The 21,773-nt window shown below is 45.4% G+C and overlaps 1 protein-coding gene across 1 annotated transcript in view; it reads right to left on the bottom strand.

Moving 5' to 3' along the window:
* Positions 1-6,106: 6,106 nt before the first annotated feature.
* Positions 6,107-21,773, bottom strand: part of LOC139274793 (neuronal PAS domain-containing protein 2-like) — a 238,266-nt gene continuing 222,599 nt past the window's right edge. Inside the window, exons 20-22 of the mRNA XM_070891488.1 lie at positions 18,421-18,513; positions 8,762-8,945; positions 6,107-6,396 (exon numbers count right to left, since the gene is read on the bottom strand). Coding sequence (XP_070747589.1) covers positions 6,247-6,396; positions 8,762-8,945; positions 18,421-18,513 — 427 coding nt within the window. The 3' untranslated portion in view covers positions 6,107-6,246. The remainder of the gene's footprint in view (positions 6,397-8,761; positions 8,946-18,420; positions 18,514-21,773) is intronic.

Genomic DNA, 21,773 nt, shown 5'->3' with positions numbered 1-21,773 from the left:
AACAGTGACTCGAATTTTTGCAAGACCTGCGAGCATGAACTTTGCTCCACGGATGAAGTGACGTGCACATCCCCCCATTTCCAATTCATCTCAGCTAGCCAACTCCTCCCCAAAAGCACGGGGCCATTTCCCGGAACAATCCAGAGTGGCAGCCGGTTCTGTAATCCATTATGCGTTACCACCAAGTTTGCACTGCCCAGCACTGGGATGATCTCTTTGGTGTACGTACGTAGCTGCATCTCAAAGCGTTCCAGTTTGGGCCTGCTAGCTCTGTGTGGCCATCGTCTCTCAAACTGTTGGGCACTCATGAGAAAGTGGCTAGCTCCCGTATCCAGCTCCATGTGCCATTCAGTAAGACTTTCATCATCATGGATGGCGTTTTAGTGTATGAGCTGTGGACGTCAGCCACATGAACTCTCTGAACTTCCGCATCCATCGTTGTTCCCCAGGACTCATCCTGCATTGCAGACCCCTCGTCTGGTTCCTCTGTCTCGCAGACTAGCCTTGCTACTGCCTTTTTGTGCATCCTGGCCAAGTGTCCACTGACATTACAAATCCTACAGGTGTAAAGCTGGAACCTGCAGCTTTTGGCAGTGTGTCTACCCCCACATCTCCAACATGAGCTGAGATTGCTGTTAACAAAAGGACTATTCCCAGGCATTCCTCCCTGATGGCCCATTTGGCTGTTTCTAAGCACTCTGAATGGTCCCATCACGGGATGCATTGTTCCTCGGGATGGCGTGAATTGCCGATCCCCTTTCCATTGTTCCTGTTGCAGGCCCACCCTGGAGCTTGTTGCTGCCTGGGCGGTGTCGAATTGCCCTTGCCTGCCTGCGGTTCTGTATTCTGGGTTCTGTATCACTTTTACAACATTGACTCCCTAGTTCATTGCAACGTTAAAACCAGGGCTGCATGCATAAATTAGCTTGGTCTCCTCTTCCCCTGCCATAAAGGTCTGAGCTATCAACGCCGCCCTTTCTAAAGTCAGGTCCTTGGTCTTTATAAGCTTCCTGAAAATGCCGGCATGATTAACACCCTCGATGAAAAAGTCCCTTAACATCTCCCCACTGCAGGCATCAGAGAACTTACAGAGACTGGCCAAATGCCGCAGTTCCACCACGATGTCCGAGACGTTTTGACCCTCCCGACGCCAGTGAGAGCCGACTAGCTCCCATTAAGGATGCAGCTTTTTACTAGTGATAGCAGAGAGTCTTGGCTAGTCCAGGTCATGATCTGGCGAGCCGTGACGGGTGACCCCTCGCTCTCAAAAGCATCCGTTACTAGAAGCAAGTCTGCGGGTTGCGCCATTTCCATTCGGGTGGTGGGCTATGGTAGCCGACTGAGGGCATCAGCGCAGTTCTCTGTGCCTGGTCTGTGGTCGATTACATAGTCATAGGCAGACAATGTTAGTGCCCATCTTTGGATGCGGGATGAAGCATTGGTGTTGATACCTTTGCTTTCTGAGAGCAATGAAGTAAGCGGTTTGTGGTCAGTTTCGAGCTCGAACCGGAGACCAAATAGGTATTGGTGCATTTTCTTAACCCCGTATTCGCATGCGAATGCTTCTTTTTCAACCATACTGTAGGCTCTTTCAGCCTTAGATAAACTTCTGGACGCATATGCAACCGGTTGCAGTTTGCCTGACACATTTACTTACTGTAACACGCAACCGACCCCGTATGACGACGCATCACAAGCTAGCACTAAACGTTTACATGGGTCATACAAGTAACTTGTTAGAGCATAGCAGGTTTCTGGCCTTATTAAAGGCTGTCTCTTGAGATTTACCCCAAACCCAGTCGTCACCCTTGCGTAGCAATAAATGCAAGGGTTCCAGCAAAGTGCTCAACCCCGGTAGAAAGTTGCGAAAATAGTTGAGGAGCCCCAGGAACGAACGCAGCTCTGTCACATTCTGTGGTCTGGGTGCATTCTTGATGGCCTCCGTCTTGGAGTCTGTGGGTCTGATGCCGCCTGCCGCAATCTTTCTCCCCAGAAATTCGACCTCTGGTGCCAGGAAAACACACTTGGACCATTTCAGCCTGAGTCCCACTCTGTCCAGTCGCTTTAGAGCCTCTTCCAGGTTGTGCAAGTGTTCGGTGGTGTTGTGACCAGTGATCAAGATGTCGTCTTGGAATACCACGATGCATGGAACCGATTTCAGCAGACTCTCCATGTTCCTCTGGAAAATGGCTGCAGCCAAGCGAATCCCAAAGGGGCATCTGTGGTAGTTAAACAATCCTTTGTGCATGTTGATGCACGTCAATTACTTTGACGGTTCAGCCAGCTCCTGTGTCTTGTAAGCAGAGGTTAGATCTAGCTTGGCGAACGGCTTTCCCCCTGCTAGCGTTGCGAATAGGTCCTCCACTTTAGGTAGTGGGTACTGGTCCTGTAACGAGACTCAGTTGATCGTTACCTTGTAGTCCCCGCAGATTCTGACCGTCCCATCACTCTTTAGCACCAGCACGATTAGACTGGCCCACTCGTTGAACTCAGTTGGCGATATGATTCCCTCTCATTGAAGTCTGTCCAGCTCGATCTCGACTTTCTCTCGCATCATATATGGGACTACTTGGGCCTTGTGATGAACGGGCCGTGCCATGGAACAAGATGGATCTGCACCTTGGTGCCTATGAAGTTGCCGATGCCTGGCTCAAATAACGTCGGGAATTTGTTTAGCACCTAGGCTCACGAGGCATCATTCACTGAAGACAGTGCTTTGATGTCATCCCAGTTCCATCGGATCTTTCCTAGCCAGCTTCTGCCGAACAGCATTGGACCATCGCCTGGTACAATCCATAGTGGTAAATCATGCACCATTCCATCGTACGATACTTTCACTGCCTCACTGCCGATAACAGGTATGAGTTCTTTGGTGTAAGTGCGCAGCGTTGTGTGAATCGGGCTCAGTTTTGGCCTCTGTGCCTTGTTGCCCCACAGTTTCTCAAAAGCCTTCTGGCTCATGATTGATTGACTCGCCTCCGTGTCCAATTCCATGGAGACTGGAATGCCGTTAAGTTTAACTTTTAACATTAGCGGAGGGCTTTTGGTGGTGAAGGTGTGTACCCCATACACTTCCTCTTCATCCTCAGGTTGAATTCCCTCTCCTGCTCATTCAGCATGATCCGCACTGGATTGGTCGTCCTCCACGTGGTGAGTCAGAGGTCGTTTGCACATTCGCTGGAGATGCCCCATTGTTCCACAGCTTTTGCACACATAGTGCTTGAATCGACATTGATGGGCTCGATGACTGCCCCCGCAGCGACAGCATGGTGTTAATGGATACGCATTACATCCCACAGCGGCTTCTGAGTCACCCTAGGCCTGGCCTCTGCGGTTGTGTGGGCCCTGCCATGTACAGTTCTGCCTGCTGAATGCATTATTTTATGCACAGTACTTGCCGGTGAGCTTCGATGCTGTGAAGATATCTGTTTCGTGTTGTCGCTCATGGATATGAAAGCCTGGGCTATTGTGATGGTCATGCTCAGATCTAGGGATTCGGCAGACAGCAATTTGCGAAGAATGACCTGGTGGCCGATTCCAAGCATGATAAAGTCCCGCAACATTTCCCCCAAAGGTCCTGCAAATTCGCACTGTCCCACAAGGCATCTTAGATCGGCGACAAAGCTCGCCACGTTCTGGTCCTTGGAGCGATGGTGCATGTAAAAGCGATACCTGGCCATTAGAATGCTCTCCTTCGGCTTGAGGTGTTCCCGAACCAGCTGCACAGCTCTGTGTAAGTCTTGTCCGTTGGTTTGACTGGTGCCAGCAGATTTTTGATGAGGTCATTTATCGAAGACCCACATACGGTGAGGGGAATCGCCCTGCACTTGATCACCGTCTCAGCCTTGTCCAGCTTGTTGGCCACAAAGTATTGGTCGAGACGCTCAACGAAGGCTTCCCAATCATCACCCTCAACAAATCTCTCAAGAATACCAACGACAGCCTTTACCGTGTGAAAGTTCGTGATCAGTAACTCATCGCCAATTTTTTCATGCGGGACTTTTTCATGCTTGGAATCGGCCACGAGGTCATTCTTCGCAAATTGTTCAGAATAACTCCACAAGACTGTGTTGTAAGCTCAAACCATTGTGACCTTGGTCTCTTTAATGTAACTCCAAAGTGAGGAAGCAGCATGGTGGCTCGCTGCAACAGAGAGTAGTTGAAGCAAATAGTATGGATGCATTTAAGGGGGGGCTAGGCAAGTATATGAGGGAGAAGGTAATAGTTATGCTGATAGATTTAGACGAGGAAAGATGGGAGGTTCAAGTGGAACATAAACGCCGGCATGGACTGGTTGGGCCAAATGGCCTGTTTCTGTGCCGTATATCCTATGCAATCCTATGTAAGGGTTGGTAGCTAGAGGACTGACATTTAAGGTAATTGGAAGAACCAGAAGCCACATGAGGAACAAACATTTTATGCAGCTAGTTGTTATGATCTGGAATGTACAGTCTGAAAAGGTGTTGAAAGCATTTTCAGTAAAAACTTTTAAATGGGAATTGGCTAAATACTTGAAGCGGAAAAATGAGCTCTGCTATGGGGAAGGAGCAGGGGAGTGGACTAATTGGACAGCTCGTTCAAAGATCCGGCACAGGCATGATGAAACGAACGGACTCCAATGATTCTAGAATTTGAAGAGAGTCTTTGGACAAGTGCAATTGCAGGAAACTCACATTTGTAACTTGGGAGTGAGGCTAGTATAATGGAGGAGTGACAGATGCTCTTAAAAGCTGGAGGTTTGGGTGTATTGTAATTGCATGTGTAACTCACGCCCAAAATTCCACAATCTTTTAGGCTGCATATTTGCTTTGTGCCTGATTGCCAGTGTCTCTGAGCTCAAATACGCAGGAAATTCCAGGACACTAAGTATATATGTGAATAACATAGGTGTAAAGATATACAACTTACACTGTGGGACGTGTTATCAACGATTTCTACTATTTATTACAAAATGATCACTGACAAAAAGCAAATATGAAATGGATTAATGCATTTTATACAAAATTAGACTAAAATCCACTTTTGTTCCAAAGAATCATTTATACAGAAATATCTCGTATATTACAGTATCTGTATGATAGATAATTCCTTCCTCACTTTTTACTTAGAGATTTTTATGTAACAAATACAGCTTTAACAAAACATAAAATCAGAAAAAGTGCATGTCTCTGAAAATCATACATCACAAAGTAAACATTTTTTTTTTAAATGTCCAGTGTTGTAGAACTGATCCTTTTCAATTAATGATTGTTTTATTAAAGGTAAAATAAAGAGCATCCCATAGGGCTGGAAAGATTTGGCCAAAGTATGTGTCCTTGAGGGGGCCTAGTCTCACACCAGCTGTCAGATTGTCAGAAATGTGCCAATTTTGCAATTTAGCACAGGGAATTGTAAAATATATATCAAGTACATAACAGGAACAAGGTTAAATTGCAAATGTAAAAGCTGAGTTTGTGCAAAAAGACAAGTGCATCTTTCTCAGTTTCTCATAATGCTTGAATCCTATTGTGCTGTAGTTTGCAGTCAGTTAATAACAGCAAATTTAGAAAGGTAAAAGGAATCACAGGCCAGCTCGTTACATCTGTTTATATAAAGGGGTAATTTCCTGACTTTATACTTTTGGTGGGAGATTTGTCTGGTCAGAGTGCACATTGAAAATCCTGGCTCACACATGGCTTTCTGGCCATTTAAATTAATGGTTGAAAAATCTTGTGACGAGCACCAGAATTTCTGAAATGCACTGCTGACAGGCAAGTCTTCTCCAGCCACACAAAGTTAGAAAATTATTGCCATTATGTATAAAAAAAACATTGAACTATTTATACTCTGACCATGCTAATGAGTTATATAACAAACTCAATAATTATTTTAAGACATTCATAATGCTGCTGGTGTTTCAATAAATTAACCAGCAGATATAGCCTTCTCTTACTCAAATGATCAGAATTTAAAATGAGATGAGAATAGTTAAAAAAACTATTATGCATATAACCTATAATGCCAAATTGAATGAAGCTTTCAATGTGCCATTCTTTTGCCATTTCCAATAAACAGATATAATTAAACACATTACAATAATATTTTCTGAAGCTTTAGATTTTAATACATCTTATTTGTACCATGCCATGAAAATAGTACAAGTACAGCACATTAACTGCTAGTTCATTAAACCAAAAGGGTGAACATTGTTTTTAAAAAGTGTTTTAAAGTCTAACTTTCTTCATCACTAAAAGGCTACTGGGGGAGTTAAACGTTTGATGATTCAGAGAGGCGCTGTACATGTGGTCTTTTCTGAGGTGGGTGGTATGCCATTATGTCCTGTTGTTGTGGATAAGAAGGAGGGAATAGGAGCAGCTCTGATTGTTCACCTTGCAAGGAACTAGATGTCTGTGCCTGCTAGAAATATCAAAACAAATTCTTGAATATTTTACATTTACTGACTGTGTAATTGACACATTTTACAACTATATATAAACGTCTTGTGACTAGTGCATCCATCACACAGCAAAGTAGCACACTTTAAAACGTCACACATGCAAAGGCCACCACTTCTGAAATATCACAGTCATAAAACAACAATAAATCACAACTCAATATCTTTACAAAAGTATAAAACAGAGAAAGAAAATCGGGTGGATGGTAAAACAGGATTTTATTTTTACAACCATCTTAACAGGAGGATGAAGCCTTGCTCCTCTGATTCAGGACAGGCCCAGGCTCCATTCACGGCCTAGTGCTGAGTTAGCCTGATCTCACACCCGGTGTGGTACTGAGCTCCACACACACATCTCATCTGAAAGGCATCGTCTCTGACACAGTAGTGTACTAAAGTGTCAACCTAAATCGTGTGTTCAAATCCTGGAATGGGCTTAAACTCACCAGCCCCTGACTCAGAGGTGAGTAATAGTGGGCCCAAGTTTCGGGCCGTGCCTAGAACGGCGCAGCCCCAACCTGGACGCCCGTTTTTCGCGCCACAAAGTGCGCCTAAAAAAAACTTCCAGATTCTCTGGCTCCCTGCTGGTCCTCTTGAGCCAGGCGCGGCACAGTACGAGCTGTAGGGGGCGGAGCCAGGTCCCTGCGCTGAAAACAGTGCCGGGACCTCTGCACATGCGCGCTACAGTGGGCGCGCATGTGCAGTTGCTCCAGGCGCCCAAAACTGTGTGGGAGGGGCCCGAAGCACGCAGCCCCTAGCCCTGGCCCAATGGCCTCACTGGGGCTGCGTGCATAAGGCTCCTCCCACGCCCGGCTCCTGCTTCCTCCCGACCCGACTCGACTCCCGCTTCCCCCCCAGACCGGACCCGACCCCGACCCGACTCCCGCTTACCCCCGCCCCCGGACCGGACTGGACCCGACCCCCCGGACTGGATCCGACCGGCGCTCCCCCCCCCCCCACCCCACCCGACCTGACCTCCCTCTCCCTCCCCCCTGACCCGAACCGAACCGACCTCCCTCCCATCACCCCCCCGACCTGACCCGCGCTCCCGACCCCACCCGCCCCCGGACCCGACCCAACCTGACCTCCCTCCCCCCGCCCCCGACACGAACCGACCCGCACTCCCTCTCTCCACCTTACCCGAACCAACCCAACCTCCATCCTCCCCCCCCCCCCCCCGACCCGGCCCGTGCTCCCGACTGCCCCCCCCCCCGGACCCGACCTGACCCCGACCCACGCTCCCCCCCGACCCGTCCCGCGCTCCCGATCCCGGATCCCGGACCCGACCCAACGCCACCTACCTGCAAATCTGGTGCTGGGGACGGGCCCTGCCCGCCCGGCCGGGCCCGACCCGTTCAGCCTCCCCCCCCCCACCCTTCTCCTTTCCCCCCCTTCTCCTTTCCCCCCCTTCTCCTTTCCCCTTCCCTTCTCCCTCTCCCCCGCCTTTCCCCTTCCCCTCCTTCCCCTCCTCTCCTCCCCCCCTTCCCCTTCCCTCCCCCTCTGCCACCCTCCCTCCCCTCCCCCTGCTCCCCCCTCTCTCCCCCCTTCCCTCGCTGTCAGAAACACAGACACTGACAGACAGAGAGTGAGAGACACACAGACAGAGAGATAGAGACACTGACAGAGACACACTGGGGGGGGGGGGCATCCCAGCACGCTGTTGGAGGGCTCCTGGTGCTGCAGTCGGTAAGTAGAAAATGTTTTATTTATTGATTAAAAAAAAAATTATTTCTTATTAATTTTTTTTGATTGATTTATTGGTTGAGTTATTGATGTTTTTATCATTTATTATTGATGATGGCTCTTTATTTGTAAAACTGAAGTGTTTAATGTTTTTCAACTTCCCTTTAAACCCCCCCCTATTCCCTACGCCTGATTTGTAACCTACGCCTGATTTTCTAAAGTGTAGACAAGGTTTTTTCGAGCGTACAAAAATCTTCACTTACTCCATTCTAAGTTAGTTTGGAGTAAGTTTTCACTGCTGAAACTTTGAAAACAGGCGTAAGTGGCCGGACACGCCCCCTTTTGAAAAATAAATTCTGTTCCAAAGTGAAACTGTTCTAACTGACTAGAACTGGAGCAAACTAAATGCCGAGAATTCAAATTTCTAAGATACTCCGTTCTACACCAGTTGCTCCAAAAAATCAGGAGCAACTGAGGCCGAAACTTGGGCCCAGTATGTGCACAGCAAAAAAAGACAAGCAAACTTATCATGGGCATACAGTAAGACAGTAATAAGAGAAAAATCCCATCAAATCGTCCTCAAGACTTCTAAACCTAAACACATTTTGGTTGGTTATAGCTACAAGATCTGAATCAGGGACCTACCTGTAAGTAGTGTTGTTGCTGCTGTTGAAGTTGCATAGTTTGCTGAGACAGAGATGGCTGCGGTATAGAAAATCGTGGAGCTGTTAATATTTGACCCATAAGCACTGCATTGGAGATCATTGGTGCACTATTTCTAACTGGCTGTGGTGTCAAATTTTGGGGCAATTGTTGTCCTTGTGAGTATCTGTTGAGAAACATTTATACAATTAAATATTGTGTTGATATCAACATAATTAAAATTGCACAAATAACCCACTTTAGATACATATTTTATTTACAGTTACTAGTTACACAACTAAATACCATTTGACTTCAAAGGAAAAGAAAATGGGTGGGGTGTAAAATGGTCGGCTGATTTGCTGTTGCTGGCTTTTTGCAAAAGTTAAATATTCCCCGGCTGTGATGGGATAGCTCTATTAGTTTAGAGTTAGTTAGTTTCTAGGAACCTCCACCTTGGCTGGAGGTGGGTGGGGTGTGGGGAGAAGCCAGATAAAAGGCAGCTCTACTGGCCAGCCACCAAACAGGATCAGAAATCAACTTTCCAACTTCGTATCTAACTACAGGACAGAAGAAAGTAAGAAGCATGAGTTCAAAGTCAGTTAGCCAGAAGTGCAAAGAGCGGCAGGTGAGCATCTAGGTCAGCTAGACACCTTAAGATGAGAACTGACTGGATCATAGAACGCCAAGGTCAGAGGTCAGTGAAAGGATTGATCAAACAATAGTGTCACGTAGCCATCAGATCATAACCATTGCTCCCATTTCTTTTAGCGAAGTGATTATCTGCACAAATATTTTTGCATCCATCTGAGCATGCGCACCCCAGCCCCTTCTGTGCTGTCACCGAGGCTGCACATTTGCAGTACCCCACAGTTACGGCCACAATGCAGCGTGGGCCACACTTTGTTCAGCTCTGTGGGAGATGGCCCGCCACTGGATCTGTGCTGGCTGGGGGGAGAAGAGGATCGAAAGAGGGGAGAGAGAGAGAGGGAAATGGAGGGAGGGGAGAGAGAGGGAATCGGATGGAGGAGAGAGGGAATCAGAGGGGAGAGAGGAAATTGGAGGGAGAGGGAATCGCAGGGACAGAGATAAGGAATCGGAGAGCGAGGCAATCGGAGGGAGATGGAATCAAAAGGAGAGAATCAGAGGGAGGAAATTGGAGTTGGAGAGAGGGAATCGGAGGGGGAGGGAATCGGAAGGTGAGAGAGGGAATCGGAGGGAGGAGAAAGAGGATGTCAATAATTCGGGAGGGGGGGTGGGCGGTGTGAGTGTGAAGAGCACTGAGGGCAAAGTGGGGATGGGGGAAGAACGTGATCCAGGTCTAAAGGGATGGGGGGATGAGAGCGAGAATGTGATCCAGATGGTGAGATTCTTTTCCACATCCGTATCACGTTCTCCCTCTCCTCCCCCAAAACCTGGTTGATTTCTCGGAATGCTCAGTGCATGTGTGGCAAGTGACATTATTGGACTGGACGAAATCAAGAAGTCATGACACTGTCACTATTCACCATAGCCCATAAACCTGTTAACAATCTGTGACCCACGCACAGTGCCCCATCTATGGGGTGGGGGGGAAGTCAGGAATTTGTTGGGGGAATAAAATCAGGAAGCTGGGTTGTGAGGGAGAAGGTCAAGAAGCCGCAATGTGAGGGAGAAGGTGAGGAACTTGGGCAGGGAGAGAAGGTAGGAACTCAGGCGGGGGGAGGGGGGGCGGAAAGTCAGGCTCTTGGGTGGGAGGAAAATGTCTGAAATGAGAGGGGGGGGGGTGTGGGGAGGGGGGGGATTAGGTCAAGAATTTGGGCGGGGGGAGGTATGGAACTTCGACACGGGAGAAGGTCGGGAAACCAGGGAGTGAGGGAGAAGGTTCGGAACTTGAACAGGGTGAGAAAGTCAGGAACTTGGGCAGTGGGGGAGGAGGTTGGAAACTTGGCATGGGTGGGGGAGGGGAAGTCAGGCACTTGGGCAGGGGGGTGAATGACTGAAACTTGGGGGGAATACGTCAGGAACTTGGGCAGGGGAGGAGGTCAGGAACTTGGGGGTGGGGGTAGGAACTTGTTTGCGGGTGAAAGAAGGTCTTAATCCGTTTGGGTGAACCCTGTGTGTTCCAAGTGAGCTCTGTTCTGTCTGAAGTAGGCAGTCATATGGCTCAAATTACACTTTGCAAAGTAACTGATTATGTAGGCAAGGGGGATCTAATTACACATTCCAGAAAAACTGCTGTAAGGACTTGTCATCCAAAGGGACCAATCAGAGCTTTTGGTGTTGCGAATAAACACGTAGTTTTTTTCAGACAGCAGGTGCTGGTAATGATTCTGCTGTTACCACCATTTACAGCTCCACTAGATCCATCATTTGTTTCTTTACTTGTCCCATTACCACCTCCTTTTGGCTTGCACTATCATTCTCTTTATCATTTAAATCACTCCTGCCTTCCACCCTGTCATGTATGTACTTTTGGGATCACTAGCCACTAGATGGCGTCACTGTTGGAGGCCATTGGGCTGCACGCATGTGTGTGCAGCTCAAGTATAAAAGGCCAGCCATTTTGTATATTAGTCACTTTGGGCCTTAATAAAGCAGAGCCAAGGTCATACCTCTTGGATTTAAACAGTACTCAGTCTAACAGTTATTACATACACAACATTTGGTGACGAGGCAACAAGAATCTTTGCATGCAAAAATGAGCACAATTGGATTGTTGGAGCGATTTGTGGAAGGAGAAGATTGGGCAGACTTTGTTAACCGTTTGAGCCAGTTCTTCGTGGACAACAAAATGGAGGAGGTCGGTGATGCAGATCGGCACCAGGCAGTGTTCCTCACGGTTTGCGGTCCAAAAATTTATGGTCTAATAAAGAATCTACTCCTGCATGTGAGTCCAACAGAGAGGACGTATGAAGAATTGTGTACATTGGTACAGGACCCCCTTAAGCCAGATGAAGGCATCATCATCTCGAGATACAGATGTTGCATGCACGTTCGCTCAGAGGGCCAGAATGCGGCGGAATTCATTGCCGACCTGAGACGTCTAGCGGGACCGTGTAAGTTCGGGGCTGTGTTGGCAGACATGCTGTGGGACTTCTTTGTAATCAGCATCAACCACGAGGTGATCCTGCGTAAACTACTGGTGGTGCAGACGTTGGACTTGAACAGGGCCATCACGATCGCTCCGTCATGCATGACGACGGATAGAAATCTAAAGCAAATCAGTGAAAAATCGAAACTCGGCAAGTACTGTAAATATGATTGATTCGGCGTTCGGTAGAGCAGCATATGGCAGGGCCTACCCAACTGCATACGCGAAACCTGTGGCTGCCCAAAGTCCGCCAGCGGGAATGCATCAATTTCTCCGTGTTGGCGTTGTGGGGGAAATCACCTGCACTAGCAGTGCCGATTTAAGCAATATAGTTGCAAAGGCTGTCTGAGAGTGGGTCATCTCCAGCACAAGTGTCTGCAGATGAGCAAGCGTGCTGCGACACACCACGTGGAGGATGATAGTCAGACTAGTGCGGATCCGGATTTGCAATCCGAGATACCAGAGGAGGAAGTTCCTAATTAAGAGCAAACCGATAATGATCAACGTGAAATATAATGGGGTGCCGGTATCGATGCAACTGGACTCGGGGGTGAGTCAATTGATAGTGAGCCAGAGGGCACTCGACAAGCTGTGGGATACTAACGCTGTGAGGCCCAAACTGAGTCTAGTGACTGCCAAGTTGCGCACATACACCAAAGAATTCAACGGTGATTGGTAGTGCAACAATTAAAGTGTCGTATGACGGTGCGGTTCACGAGTTACCGCTATGGATTGTCCCAGGCAATGGCCCAACGCTGTTCGGCAGGAACTGGCTTGAAAAAATCAGATGCCAATGGAACGACATCAAGGCGTTGTCATTGGAGAAAGATACATGTGCCCAAGTACTGAGCAAGTTCCCCTCGCTGTTCGAACCAGGCATCAACAACTTCACGGGAGCCAAGTTACAGATCCAAGTGGACTCGGATGCAAGACACGTCCATCATAAAGCTCGGGCAGTTCAATATAAGATGAGAAGGTCGAAATTGAACTGGACAGACTCCAGCGTGAAGGGATCATATTACTGGTTGAATTTAATGAATGGGCCAGCACCATTGTTCCTGTGCTGAAAAGTGATGGCACAGTCAGAATCTGTGGAGACTACAAGGCTACAATCAACAGGGTTTCGAAACAGGATCAGTACCCGTTACCGAAGGCTGAGGACTTATTTGCAATGCTAGCCGGGGGGGAAGTCGTTCACCAAACTGGACTTGACGTCGGCCTACATGACACAGGAGCTGGTCGAGATGTCGAAAAGACTTACGTGTATTAACACGCATAAAGGACTGTTTATTTATCTCAAGTGCCCTTTTGGAATTCGTTTGGCTGCAGCAATATTTCAGAGGAACATGGAGAGTCTACTGAAGTCTGTTCCCAGAACCGTCTTGTTCTAAGATGACATCCTGATCACAGGTCATGGCTCCGAGGAACATCTGAACAACTTGGAAGAGGTGCTACATCGTCTGGACAAAGTGGGACTCAGACTGAAACGCTCAAAGTGTGTCTTCATGGCACCAGAGGTCGGATTCCTGGGAAGGAAAATTGCTGCTGATGGCATCAGGCCCACGGATGCGAAAACCAAGGCCATCAAGAATACACCCAAGCCGCAGAATGTGACGGAGTTGCGTTCGTTCCTGGGTCTACTCAACTACTTCGGTAACTTCCTACCTAAATTGAGCACCTTATTAGAACCACTGCACATGCTGCTAAGAAAAGGCGACAACTGGGTGTGGGGTGCATCTCAAGACAGAGCTTTTGAGAAAGCCACCTATCTGCTTTGCTCTTACAAGCTGCTGGTACATTATGACCCGTGTAAACGTTTAATATTGGTCTGTGATGCTTCATCATATGGAATTGGTTGCGTACTCCAACAAGCTAATGAGTCGGGTAAACTTCAACTAGTCGCGTATGCTTCAAAAAGTTTGTCTAAAGTGGAAAGAGCTTACAGCATGGTAGAGAAAGAAGCACTAGCCTGTGTGTATGGGGTTAAAAAGATGCATCACTACCTGTTTGGTCTTCGGTTTGAACTGGAGACAGATCATAAGCTGCTCATTTCACTGTTCTCTGAAAACAAAGGTATCAATACCAATGCTTCATCCCGCATCCAGAGGTGGGCGCTGACATTATCCGCTTATGATTATGTCATTCGCCATAGACATGCCACCGAAAATTGTGCCGTCTGCCATTGCCCACACCGGAGGTGGAAACGCCACAACTGGTGGACCTATTGTTAGTTATGGATGCTTTTGAGAGTGAAGGTACCCCTTTCATGGCTCAACAAGTTAAGACCTGGACCAGCCAGGACCCGATTTTATTAGTGGTGAAGAGTTGCATCCTCAAAGGTGATTGGTCTGCCATACCCAAGCGAATGTTCGAAGAGACCAAACCTTACATTCGTCGCAAAGACCAACTCTCTATTCAGTCGGATTGTGTACTGTGGGGCAATCGTGTTGTTATGCCCAAGGGAGAGAGAAATTTGTACGCCAGTTCTCATGTATGGTGGCCGGGAATTGACTCTGAGCTGGAATCTTTTGTGTGCATCAGTGCAACACTTGCATGCAGCTCAGCAAAGCACCAGCAGAATCGCCGCTGAGTCTGTGGTCGTCCAAACCATGGTCTAGGATCCACATAGACTTTTCAGGTCCCTTCCTGGGGAAGATGTTTTTAGTTGTGGTGGATGCATATTCAAAGTGGATAGAGTGTATAATCATGTCATCCAGCACATTCACAGCTACCATTGAGAATCTCAGTGTCATGTTCGCGACACATGGTCTGCCTGACATCGTTGTTAGCGACAATGGATCGTGCTTCACCAGTCAGGAGTTTCAAGAATTCATGAAACTCAATGGTATCAAACATGTAAGGTCAGCACCATTCAAAACTGCATGCAATGGGCAAGCAGAATGTGCTGTCCAAATCATAAAGCAGAGTATGAAGCGAGTAACCCAAGGGTCACTACAGACCCGCCTGTCATGCATACTGCTTAGTTACAGGACAAGACCACACACGCTTACCGGGGTCTCGCCTGCTGAACTAATGATGAAGAATGGTCTTAAGACCAAGCTATCTCTTATACACCCTGATTTGAATAATAATGTTGAATATAGAAGACAAAATCAGCAAGGGTATCACGATCGCGCAGCTGTGTCACGTGACATTTCTGTAAATGATCCTGTATATGTTCTGAATTATGGTCAGGGTCCCAAGTGGATCATTGGTACTGTCATGGCAAAGAGGGCAACAAGAGTATTTATTGTCAAGCTCAAAAATGGCCAAACATGCAGGAAACATATGGATCAGACAAAGCTGCGGCACACAGATGAACCGGAACAGACGAAGGAAGAGACAATCGACGACCAACCAACCTACCCCCAGTCATCAGAGGACTCAGTGGTCATCAGTGAATCGGGACTTTCAATCACTGATTTGTTCAATGAAAATGGACTTTCAATCCGTGACATGGTCATTGCCATTCCCACCAGGTCAGCCACCAGTCACAACAGACTCTGAACACTCACCCAAGGCTGGAGTTGAACGGAGACAGTCAACCCGGGAGCGTAAAACACCGGACAGTCTCAATTTGTAAAAGACTATGTTGATATCTCAGAGTGGGGTATTGTCATGTATGTACTTTTGGGATCACTAGCCACTAGATGGCGTCACTGTTGGAGGCCATTGGGCTGCACGCATGTGTGTGCAGCCCAAGTATAAAAGGCCAGCCATTTTGTATATTAGTCACTTTGGGCCTTAATAAAGCAGAGCCAAGGTCCCACACAAGAGATTAGTGTGCAAAATTAAAGCACATGGTATTGGGGGTAATGAATTGACGAGGATAGAGAGCTGGTTGGCAGACAGGAAGCAAAGAGTGGGAATAAACGGGTCCTTTTCAGAATGGCAGGCAGTGACTAGTGGGGTACCGCAAGGTTCAGTGCTGGGACCCCTGCTATTTACAATATACATTAATGATTTAGACAAAGGAATTGAATGTACTATCTCCAAGTTTGCAGATGACACTAAGCTGGGTGAGGAGGATGCTAAGAGGCTGTAGGGTGACTTGGACAGGTTAGGTGAGTGGGCAAATGCATGGCAGATGCAGTATAATGTAGATAAATGTGAGGTTATCCACTTTGGTGGCAAAAACAGGAAGGCTAAATATTATCTGAATGGTGATAGATTAGTAAAAGGGGAGGTGCAACGAGACATGGGTTTCATGGTACATCAGTCATTGAAAGTTGGGATGCAGGTACAACAGGCAGTGAAGAAGGCAAATGGCATGTTGGTCTTCATAGCGAGAGGATTTGAGTATAGGAACAGGAAGGTCTTAACTGCAGTTGTACAGGGCCTTGGTGAGGCCACACCTTGAATATTGTGTACAGTTTTGGTCTCCTAATCTGAGGAAGGACATTCTTGCTATTGAGGGAGTGCAGCGAAGGTTCACCAGACTGATTCCCGGGATGGCAGGACTGACATGTGAAGAAAGATTGGATCGACTAGACTTATATTCACTGGAATTTAGGAGAGGGGATCTCATAGAAACATATAAAATTATGACGGGATTTGACCTGTTAGATGCAGGAAGAATGTTCCCGATGTTGGGGAAGTCCAGAACCAGGGATCACAGTCTAACGATAAGGGGTAAGCTATTTAGGACCGAGATGAAGAGAAACTTCTTCGCTCAAGACAGTTGTGAGCATGTGAAATTCTCTACCACAGAAAGTTGTTGAGGCCAGTTCGTTCGATATATTCAAAAGGGAGTTAGATGTGGCCCTTATGGCTAAAGGGATCAAGGGGTATGGAGAGAAAGCAGGAATGGGGTACTGAGGGAATGATCAGCCATGATCATATTGAACGGTGGTGCAGGCTCGAAGGGCTGAATGGCCTACTCCTGCACCTAGTTTCTATGTTACCTCTTGGAGTTAAATAGTACTCAGTCTAACAGTTATTGCATACACGACACACCCTATCACAAATCCTTCTTTCTCTTCTTTCCTCCTCCCAGCCCCACCCTTTCCCGGCCTCCATGTTTGCTTAAAACCTCTTACATCTGTAACATTTTCCAGTTCTGCGAAAGGTCACAGACCTGAAACAATAACTTGGTTTCTGTCCCCACAGATGCTGCCCAACCTGCTGAGTATTTCCACCATTTTCTATTTATATTTCAGATTTCCAGCATCTGCAGTATTTTGCCATTTATGTTACTTCGGCCAGTAACAAGGACAATGTGGCATCTTTTATTATTTTCCTTGATATAAAGAGAGAATAAAATTTGGCATAATTTATTATAATGGTTACTCTGTACGCTCACTTGCTGACTGTAAAATAAAGCAGTTCAATAATTCATTTCACTTCTTCAAATAGATGTTAATCTGCATTTCAGAAGATTGGAGAAGTGCACTTGAGAGCATATACCGGAATCATGATATCCAGTTATGTCTCCAGGTCATGTTATTGTATAACTAGGTATTAGGCAATATGGGCAAGCACCTGATCATAAGGGTTACAAGGTCTGCTTATAGGAATGACTGTTCACAGTGAAACCAAGAGAATATGTCGAGTAGAGCCAACATTTGTACCACTCATAGAAGAAAGGGTTAATTTGCTCAAAAGCTTGGCAATATTATTTATGTAACTAACATAGTTAGCAGCTATTGGGTAGAGAACAGAGTCGGCATACTATTATTGAAGCCAGAACAAACCTCAGTTACAATGCTCGGAATACAGGACATGATCAGAAATCTGATTGGTGCAGGCATATGGTGTGATCAGTGCAAGGAACATTAAGGAAACAAGGGAAGTAAGTGTGGCACTTGCTGACTGGTTTCGGCTGTGTGTTGTCCTGTTTTCTGGTGTGTAAAGGACAAGCGTTTGAGGCTATTCAGTGTAGAAGCATTTTAAAACAAGAGGAAGCATCCAAGAGGAAGGGAACAGACCTTTTGCGTAACATCAAGAGGCACACTTTTATCCAGGATGGAGTGGGTAGTATAGTTTCTGCTTGGTTCTGTAAACTATCACTCATGTACTGCAATGTGTTAAATTTTACAAGTCTTAAATAAAGTCTAATTGCATCCAGTTGGAGTTGAGTCGAATTCCCTAGACCCGCCTTAAAATAATGCCAGAAAGAATCTGGAGCAATAGATCACCAACCAGAAAATGGACCCCTTTATGATGACTACCTCTTCCCCCTAAATCGACAACTTATGAACTTGACCTGCAGCACAAAATTATCTGTACAACCAATGAACAATATAGCCTTTACTTGAACAAGAAGATACAATGGGCCCTTTCGTGTCGCATTTTGGTGCAAAACACACTGCAATACAAAAATATTTTCTAGCATTGGGTTGCTGTAAATTAATATACATTACGCTCTATAAGCACAAATCATTTACAACCAGCATCGGTGTTCAATTTCTCCTTCATATAGGTGTTTTCATTCAAAATCAAATTAGAGATTGCTATAACTAATTTGAATTCATCTTTGCTATACTTTTTGGTTACACAAATGTCCTTCAATCCAAACCAAATAGTCACATATGAAAGTTCACAGAGCCATAATACAGAAAATGTTACAGTGAAGAGAGCTATGACATACTTAGCTTGTTGTCCAGTAGTACTGAATTCTGTGGGTTGTCTAGAGTGGCATGTATTGGGCATCATTGGTTGAATGGGTTGACTAAGTAGCATTCTTAAAAGGAAAAAAAACATGAACAAATATCTCACATTTCCACAATAATACTTTTTAAGGATGTGTTAATTTTTCTATTTTGACTTAGATAAGGTGCTTATCTCAAGTGCATTGGATCAATTGAGCGGTGCTTAAAAACCTTGCTATATGCACTGAACACCTACTTGCTAATATTGATCAATGCATCATATTCTAAGATATTCTCCCTGCATACAGAAATACCAGTTGATTAATTATGAGATTGGTCAAAGAAGCTGCAGTTCATTTTTTAAGGGTTTTGGATTACTGTGTTGCAGTGGGTGAAAGACCGTGTGGATTTTCATGTTGGTTATGCCCCATAAATAGGAGTAACCGACCAGAAGCATGGATGGAAATCACTTACACAATCTGCAATTCTAGACAAGTGCACAACTGGCTCAGAAAGCTCCTGCCAGAAACAGTGAGAGTCTTATATCAGTATGTTAATGCAGCCGATTTTATGTCAGAAATAGACTGATTCCTAATTTAGGCATTCAGGGCTGTGTCGTTGAATACAAACTATTTAGCCTGCAACTGTAATGTGAGCTTTCCCAATCTTATTTTCAACTTTTTTTTGCATGTTTTTTTCTAGTGAAGAGGGTGGCACAAGGTTTGGCATTCCAATTATACTGCTACCAATCTGTAATTGGGAAAATGGATGTTTCGATGGGAATCTCTCTACACAGTATAAACTAGGCTCAATGGTAGAATATGTGTCCCTGAGTCAGAGATTATGATAACATTTTTATGCACCTTGTGCACAGTGAGCATTTTTAGACATTTGGGTCTAGCATTGTTAGCTGTAGCCAACTCTTTCATTTTTTCAGTTTTCCACTCTGCAAGACAACAGCAAGTGCCCTGCTGACTTCTGCTATGACTACTGCCACTGAAAACAGTAACATCTACTGTATGCCACAGCAACAAATCAGATTTAATTTACATAGCTAAAAATAACTGCTGCATATTTTATAATGATAATGGACAGGTGGCAGAGATTACAATGAAAATCTGATCTTGAGATTTAAATGACATGGAGTTTTTCTTGTAGTTACTCCTTAATCATGATTCTTTATAAAACACTCATCTTAAAAACAGATAAAGTTGTATCTGTTGAAACTCGATCCTGCAACAAAGAAGCTAAATCTGAGCCAAGGACTGCAGAATAAAACTTGGGCTAACTGTCTTCTTATAACTTTTTTGCAATTAAATTAACAGGTTAAAAATGTAACCCTTTAATCAATCACCAATGTGAAGAGACAGTCAGACTAAAGTACACATTTGTGAAGCATAAACATAATGGCCCTGATTTTGCTGTAGCAGGGCATCTAACACAATCCACCAATAGTTAGGTTTTACAATTCTTTGCATCACAAGTTGCTGGAAGTACAAGCTGATAACCTGTATAGCTTGTATAAGTATAATCAAGTATAAGCTGAATATATTTAAGGTGGAGATAGATTTTTGAACGATAAGGGAGTGAAGGGTTATGGGGAGTGGGCAGGGAAGACGAGCTGAGCCCAAGATCTGATCCATGATCTTATTAAATGGCGGAGCAGGCTCGAAGGGCCAACTGGCCTATTCCTGCTCCTATTTCTTATGTTCTTATAATGGCGCAACGAGGGAAACTGGACATCTGGGAACTAAGTGAAGAGAGCAAGAAACTGTACTGCCTTAACCAATCAGATTGAAGGATTGAGAAATAAACAGCGAGGGACCGAGAAGGAAGTGTATATTAGAGTGGGTGAATTCAATGTCAAATTAGGTACAGAAAGAGAAATAAAGAAAGGAAAAGAAAGATTGGATTAAGAGAGAGAAAAAAGAGCCAGAAAGGAAAAGTTAATACAAATTTTAATTTGGTATTTTTAAAATCTTCAACAATTAATACCTTAAGGAATGAGACTGCACGCTTTTAATTGTTCAGTTTCTGGGCCTGAGAGGTTGATTGACAGTACTTAACAAATATCACGTCGTTAAAAGGGTATTTACACTTGTAATTACTAACCCAAAATATCTTCAACGGGTTTAGTTCGTATTTTCCGCGCAAATACAGCAACTTCATGACCTTCAATGCAAAGGTGAGGCAGACATTTTCGCAAAGCTAATGGTGGAGCCGCACAACTCGGTTAGCAACTTTTGGATATTTGCATTTAAACGCGCATCTGCTCCTCCCCTGAAGTTGCTGTACCATTTATGTATATATAATAGTGAGTGCCAATAGCTTCACCATTATTTTGACAATCACCTGAACAGACAGTGGTTACAAGTCTGATTTACAGTGGAGTCTGATCTCTAAACACATGTGTGAAGAATTCAGAGTTATCTGTTGATAGGGGATTCTTCATCCAGTTCACTTATCCCCCATATAGTCCATGTTAATTGAATCATATGGGAAAATTAATTGCCCTGCTAGTTCACTGTACTAAATGGGACTCAAGGAAGCGGGAATAGAATTGGAGATAAGAAAATAAGATCATGGTTGATCTACCTCAACTCCACTTTTCTATACTATCCCCATATCCCTTGATTCCCTTAATGTTCAAAAATCTATCGCTCTCTGTCTTGAATATAATCAACAACTGAGCATCCACAGCCCTCTGGAGTAGAGAATTCCAAAGATTCACCACCCTCTGAGTGAAGAACTTTCTCCTCATCTGAATCCTAACTGGCTGACCCCTTATTCTGAGACAGTGACCCCTGGTTCTAGACTCCCCAGCCAGGGGAAATCCTCCCTGCATCTACCCTGTAAGAATTTTGTATGTTTCAATGAGATCACATCTCATTCTTCCAAACTCTAGAGAACATAGGCTTAGTCTACTCAATCGCTCCTCATAGGCCAATCCCCCCGTCCCAGAACCTTTGTTGCATTCCCTCTATGGCAAGTATATCCTTACTTAGGTTAGGAGACCAAAACTGTACACAATACTCTAGGTGTGGTCTCATGAGGGCCCTATATAATTGCAGTAAGATATCTTTACTCTTATACTCAAATCCTCTTGTAATAAAGGCCAACACATTATTTGCTTTCTTAATTGTTTGCTGTACCTGCAAGTTAACTTTCAGTGATTCGTGTACAGGGCCACCCAGGTCCCTCTGAACACCACATTTCCCAATCTCTCACCGTTTAAAAAATACTGTTTTCTTTTCAGTTAGCCTGTCTATATCCCCTTGAAGTCTCTTTGCATCCTCCTCACAACTTACATTCCCACCTAGCTTTGTATCATCAGCAAACTTTATATTATATT

The sequence above is a fragment of the Pristiophorus japonicus genome, chromosome 10 (assembly GCF_044704955.1).
Source record: "Pristiophorus japonicus isolate sPriJap1 chromosome 10, sPriJap1.hap1, whole genome shotgun sequence".
Lineage (NCBI taxonomy): Eukaryota > Metazoa > Chordata > Chondrichthyes > Pristiophoridae > Pristiophorus > Pristiophorus japonicus.
This window is presented reverse-complemented; position numbering and strand designations above follow the sequence as displayed.